The following is a 6,305-nucleotide window of genomic DNA, read 5'->3' as shown; positions in this document are numbered from 1 at the left end:
GTGGTGGCAGAAATATCAGAGATTAATATCTTAAAAGCTCAGGAAATGCCAAGTGAGGCTTTAGCAGCAAGGGTGTGTATTATTGCATGAGCAAATTTTCATTTGTAAGAAACAGTCACAGTTATTCTTCTTTCAAAAGTTATGTTTTTTTTGTCACACACACACACACTGTGAGTGTTTATAGAGAAGTGCTTTGTTTCATCTCAGCAGATTTGGCCCAGTTTGACCTGTTGAAACTGTGAAATGAATGTGTCTGTTACTGTGACTAATCATTACTTTCCTTTTATTGAAGCTATACTTTAATGCCTGTAATCAGTTCGGCCTTTCGGTTTGTGTTACACTCGTAACAGGCCAACTATTGCATGTGAACAGATCAAGAGGGAGATACAAAGGAGAAAACAAGCCAGATTTAGTTCAATTTGATCTTGAATTCTTTCTCAACACTTTCCATGTATGTGTGTCCATTTATGCCAGATGTGTGAGCTGCCTGAGCACCAGATGGAAGTGCTACTGGGACCCTAAGAACTACCAATGTGTCTCTAGTAAAGATGAGTCAAAGCCCAACCTCCTAGAGGTGAGTAATTCTCTTTTTTCTTTGATACATCAACCAAATAGACGCCTGGAGGATCTCATAATATTAAGATCCCACTAGTCAGAGACTTATATTATCCAGACTCTGCTGTCCAACAACTCCCTGTGTGCTGTAATGATCTGAGTCCAGACGGTTTAGGCAAGAGCAATCATGTGGTAATTCAGTATGAGCTTACAAGTGTCTCAACCACAGTAGTATGTAGAAATGTTGAAACCTGCTATAAAATCTCAGGAGATTCTGGTTTAAAATGTACCATTTTAAAGCTCTAAAGTTTCTCTTTTTGGCAGTTTATTTTGATATCTCAACATATGGAAGAGTAGATTCACGGTGTCCCTATTTTTATAGGGAATTATAACTAAATGTCAAGACTGCTTGTTGCCAGCGAAGATAGATAGAAGAAGATAAACCTACACCTACATTTACAGATATGGATTTATATATCCCTTCATTTTAAGTAGGTGACTGTACAAATGGATTACGTAGATGTATGTTTGGCAATGTAGAGCCCAATGAGGGTGTAATCTACTCTTTTTTTCTTCACACATCTCATACTGCTCCACTGCAAACACTTTACAAAAAAACTTTTAAGGCACTGGACCAAAAGCTGTCAAGTTACCATCATTGTAACATCATTCAGAAATATTATCTCCTAACTTTTGACAGCTTTGTGCCTCTTGCCGATGCTAGTTTAGTGTAACAACTAGGATGACAAACAGAGGTGACTGCGTGATACACACAGAGCCACAGAGTTTGGCACATCAGTCTTCATTATTAGAGCAACAAACTTTTGGAGCTCTGTACAAGTTCTATAAGCGAGTGCCACAGCTTTACTGATTTTAGAAGAAATCATGGCTAAAACCAAATCAATCATGCACCCACAAATGCGTTATTGTGTCTTAAAGGTCCCATGACATGGTGCTCTTTGGATGCTTTTATATAGACCTTAGTGGTCCCCTAATACTGTATCTGAAGTCTCTTTCCCAAAATTCAGCCTTGGTGCAGAATTACAGCCACTAGAGCCAGTCCCACAATGAGCTTTCCTTAGAATGTGCCATTTCTGTGTCTGTAGCTATTGAGGAGGAGAGAGGGGGGGGTGGGGGGGCAAGGTGAGGGTGGGGGTGTGGCCTTGACCAACTGCCACTTTGCTCGTTTGAAAGCCATGATGTCTCTCTCTCATGGGTGGGGCCAAATTCTTTGGGGGGGGAAAAAAGCAGAGAGAGTAACCTGGGCTCTTTATGAGCTGAACATAAGGAACAATATTCCACACCACCCCATTTGAGTTTTTTTTTTTCTCAAAGGCAGAGCAGGATACCCAGAGCTCAGTTTACATCTATCGCCATTTCAAGCCACTGGGGGACCATAGGCAGGCTGGGGGAACGCATATTAATGTTACAAAACCTCATAAAATGAAATTTTCATGCCATGGGACCTTTAATGTTTTGAAATCGTGTTGTTGTTGCTTGTGATGTTGTTGTACAATGAATAGGTCCTGTCTTGTAATGTAAGAGATGGTATGCTCTGTTTCTACTATTTGTCTACTGAATGTTTACTACTACATGTCTATTGTTGAATGTATAGAGAGTTAACACCTACCAAAGTCAAATTCCTTGTGTATGTAAGTATACTTGGCCAATAAAACTGATTCTGATTCCTCCCCAAGGACTACAGATTTAAATTAGCTTATAGTTAACTCTGGTACAGCTTAGAAGCTGTACACGGTCCCTGTTACACAAACAAATACATGAATGAAAGCAAACAAATCAAATAGTGTAAGAGGTTTGGCACAAGTGCACAAAAAGGCTGTGAAACTGGGAAAATGATCTACAGCAGCCTCATTGAAACAAATGACAGTTCCCAAGATACCACTGTCCTTAGTGCGTGTTCCTGACAACATCAAGATTAAGTCATCGTATTATTCCTGTCCCCTCTGGAGTTTTATTGCCCAGCCAAATTCCATGACCTGTGTGAGGAGGCATCCTCCCAGCAGACTTTGGCCCTGAGGGTGCAGGGGTCCGACTGTGTCGAATCACAGTACTGGACCCAGTTAGAGGGGAGAGGATGTGACTCACAGTCCTCTGGTCAGCTGCTGGTCAAGTGGTCTTGTTCTAGTGTTTTATTGCTATGAGTGTTTAACATTCCGCTTTATATCACAAGACCCACTGAAAAGGGAAAGAGCTCCTTTTGTTAAACAAGTGAAGTAATAAAGACATCATTGCATTTTTCTAAGCAAATGCTATAAATTCTAGTCAGGCAGGCTGTTTCTGATCCCAAGATACACAAAAACAAATATATTGAAGCACAGTAGGCTTGTGCTTTCTAAGTCACTTTCAGTTGTTTAAATTGTAGGGTCTTTTTAAACATGAAACTTGGTAGTTAGGTATTAGGTATTTGTAATGTAGGTCATAAAGAGATTAGGAGGTGGTTTTTCCTGTTCTGGTGAGCCCATCACAGTGTCCGGTGGGTCTGTTTTTCTAATCCCTCATCGTCTCTCTATTTGAAGCTATTGTTGTTTCCCTCAGAACGAGACTTTACCCTCTCATTTCCTCCTCCTCCAGATAAACAGGACAGGTATTTTGGGTTGCGGATGTGAGCCATTGTTTTTTTTTTAAACTCCTATATGTCACTTCCTGCCCCTCCACCCCATCTCTTAACAGAATACGGCTTCCTGTCCCAGCCTGGTTGCCTCAGAGGTTCCTCCATCACCATCAGAAATGGCCCAGGACTTTACCTTATCCCTCAGCAACATCCAGGAGGTACGCCAGACAACCTCCAGCTATGGAGCTAGACTTGGACTTTGTCCAATATGCATGTTGTGAAAATGATTGGACTAAAACAGAAGCATATGGTGTGTTTGCTTCAAGCTGAGTTAATAAACACAGATGGATATTTGTGTGCTGTGATTTGGGTCAATGAATGAGCAAAACCTGAGTTTGGGCCTTCATGAAAATGAAGAATGAGCGAGTATCTTTATGCTTATGTTGCTCACGGCTCAGCTGTCTGAGCCCACCATGCCTCTGGTATCTAACTGTGTCTAGCTGAGTTGTGTCTTCGTCAGCACAGTGTACAATGTGCAGTCGGTGTGAGGCAGCGCATGCGGCAGGAGCTTTATTTCACTCGTGTTCATTTTTATCGATTCACAGCTTTTCCATATTCTTTTTTTTTTTTTTTTTTTTTTTTTTTTTTCTTTAATCCCATTGGCTAAATGCGCTAATCCTGCATCACTGATAAGCCACAACTGGGATTTTCTAAAAATTCCAGAGCTGACTAGTTGTCAGGCGTGGTCAGTCACACACCTAACCCTGGCTGGCCTTTCGAGCTCTCTCCTGGTGTGTTGCTATGGTCACAGACATTGAGTCACATACAGATACACATGCATGCACGCACGCACACACGCACACACACACACACACACACACACACACACACACACACACACACACACACACTCTTCCTCAGGGCAGCCTGGATGTGACTGGCTGTTCATACAACTCTTTATTAGGATAGTATACAATTTGAAGTTGTTTGAATAATGTCTTTATCTTCAGTCAACACAGCAGGAAATGTGATGTCACTTGAAGCATCAATCGCTTAGATAGAATTTGTGGTGAATTTTAGTTTGGTTCCCACACTTTCTAAAACCTAAAATAAATAGACTTAACTGTGATAAACATGAAGCAACAAGCAAGTGCTTCGAGGTTTGTCCTCCAGTATCTATTATTTCTCAGACTGAACATAAGTGCAGGGAACATTTCAATGTGTGGTATGTTAGTTATGTTATTAAGTTTTTCTGGGGAAAAAAGAACCTGCCAGAAGCCAAAAAAAAAATCCAGCTTCAATGGTGTCAAAAAGCACAAAGTTTTAAGCCAATTTAAGCTGGCTGGATTCACAGACAAACGATTTCTTCCAGTTTAACCCTTGCGTTGTCTTCACCGTCGTCCGTGAACTTGTCATTCCGGGTCAAAATTGAATTGATTGGGGGGGTTGAGCTTTTTCGGCTTTGTTGATGCTTTTTTATGCTTTTATGCTTTTGGTTTTAAACGTTTTTGTCCCTCTTTTCAACGCTTTTTTTTTTATTCATGGCCAATAAACCTAATAAAATGACATTATACCTAAATTTTGAATTTGAAAAAAAGCAGATATTATGAATTATTTTAACTAATAGAATAGTTAAGATCAGAGGATGTTGAGTGAATCACAGACTGGTTTATGTCAAAGTTTGGTCAGGATGCTGTTATATAAAAAACTTTGAAAACAGGTCAAATTTGACCCGAGGACAACACAAGGGTTAAGTAATTATCTTTTACCGCTCTTACCTAGGTTAGCTTCTTTATGGTTTTACCGTCACATATCTTGGCTCAGTTAAACTCAGGACTCTGATTTTATCAAGATTGAATTCATATTCATTACTCTGGCTCCCAGATGATTTGCAGAGGTGTGGGAGTCCAGATGTTTATGAATATGAATGTTCAATAGATTGCATCTTTTCCTGGCAGGGACAATTATTGTGGGTTATTTCGGTTTCCTGGTACTCATTCTGAGTTGTCAATTGTTACCAGACATGTTTGAGAGAGCATTTCTTTGCAGAATCTTGAGTTGGGTACTAAAGCAATGGTTATGCCATTATGAGAACAGCATGATATCACAGATTGCTCACTTGTTATTGTTGAAATATATTGTTTAAAATAAGTGCTTTGCATAACAGGGGGTGGACCTGGAGTGTGACTTTGGGACAGAACAGCGATATGAGGCCACATGGCTGAACAGCTCGGCTGTTAGATGCAGCGGAGTAACAGTAAGTACAGACAATGACCTATCTAATTTTCCAAGTCTGACTAAAGATCAGTTAAGCTGTTGCTCAGTTACTGGGCATTTACTGGTTCATTGTATTCATTATTGGATTTAAGCCTCGTTTGTAACTTGTTTTTATTGCAGTTATTTAAAACCCTTGTTTATAAGTTGACTAAGAACCCATTATTATCTACAACAGCAAGAGGGAGTAAATGCATGTAGAGGCAAATTGACAAACATTCACACTGAGGAGATCCACAATCTGTTTTATTGTTGCCCCCTACTTTATTTGTCCATGTAGCTGTCTACTAACCAGAGGAGCCAGGTTTACCACCTCAACCTGAAGAGGAGAGTCCAAGGGGGGGAGGATGTCTTTGTCGACAGCCCTCAGCCCATGAGAGGTAAGACATTGTTATGTATACTTAAAAAACTAAACAATTTCCATCTGCTACGCTTCAGGTGTTTTCTCAGCTCTCCTGTATTTTCAGCGTAATTAGAAACTAGCAAAAACAAGAAAACAATCTGACATAGCTGCCACTGTTGCTCACCTGTGAACAAATGTTTTTCTGATGAGACCGGTGGACTTGATTACACCTGGAAGAAAATTAAGAATCGCTTACAGGGACAAACCGTTTTAGACTGCCTTTCACAACACAACACATAATTTGCCAACTAGTAATTTACCATAATATCATATTCCGCTACCATCTAATTACACATAATGACTATAGAACATGGGCGCTGCAATTTAAGGTGTTATCAATGCCCCTTACAAGCCATGTCCGTATGTATTGTTGCAAATACAATTTAAGCTCCATGACAATAGTGAGATGATGAAAAGTGGTCCGCGTGTTGTTGAACTTGGCATGTTGTTTATAATGCAGCTACATGCCAATCCTTGTCTATCCCAGTCCCAGATGTGCTG

The 6,305-nt window shown here is 40.2% G+C and overlaps 1 protein-coding gene across 1 annotated transcript in view; it reads left to right on the top strand.

The window, feature by feature from the left end:
- Positions 1-6,305, top strand: part of plxnd1 (plexin D1) — a 66,403-nt gene that overhangs the window by 22,149 nt on the left and 37,949 nt on the right. The window contains exons 8-11 of the mRNA XM_039799872.1: positions 475-574; positions 3,247-3,345; positions 5,295-5,384; positions 5,682-5,781. Coding sequence (XP_039655806.1) covers positions 475-574; positions 3,247-3,345; positions 5,295-5,384; positions 5,682-5,781 — 389 coding nt within the window. The remainder of the gene's footprint in view (positions 1-474; positions 575-3,246; positions 3,346-5,294; positions 5,385-5,681; positions 5,782-6,305) is intronic.

This window comes from Perca fluviatilis, chromosome 5 (genome assembly GCF_010015445.1).
Source record: "Perca fluviatilis chromosome 5, GENO_Pfluv_1.0, whole genome shotgun sequence".
Classification (NCBI taxonomy): Eukaryota; Metazoa; Chordata; class Actinopteri; order Perciformes; family Percidae; genus Perca; species Perca fluviatilis.
The sequence above is the reverse complement of the archived record's forward strand: the minus strand, read 5'-3'. Positions and strand labels throughout refer to the sequence as shown.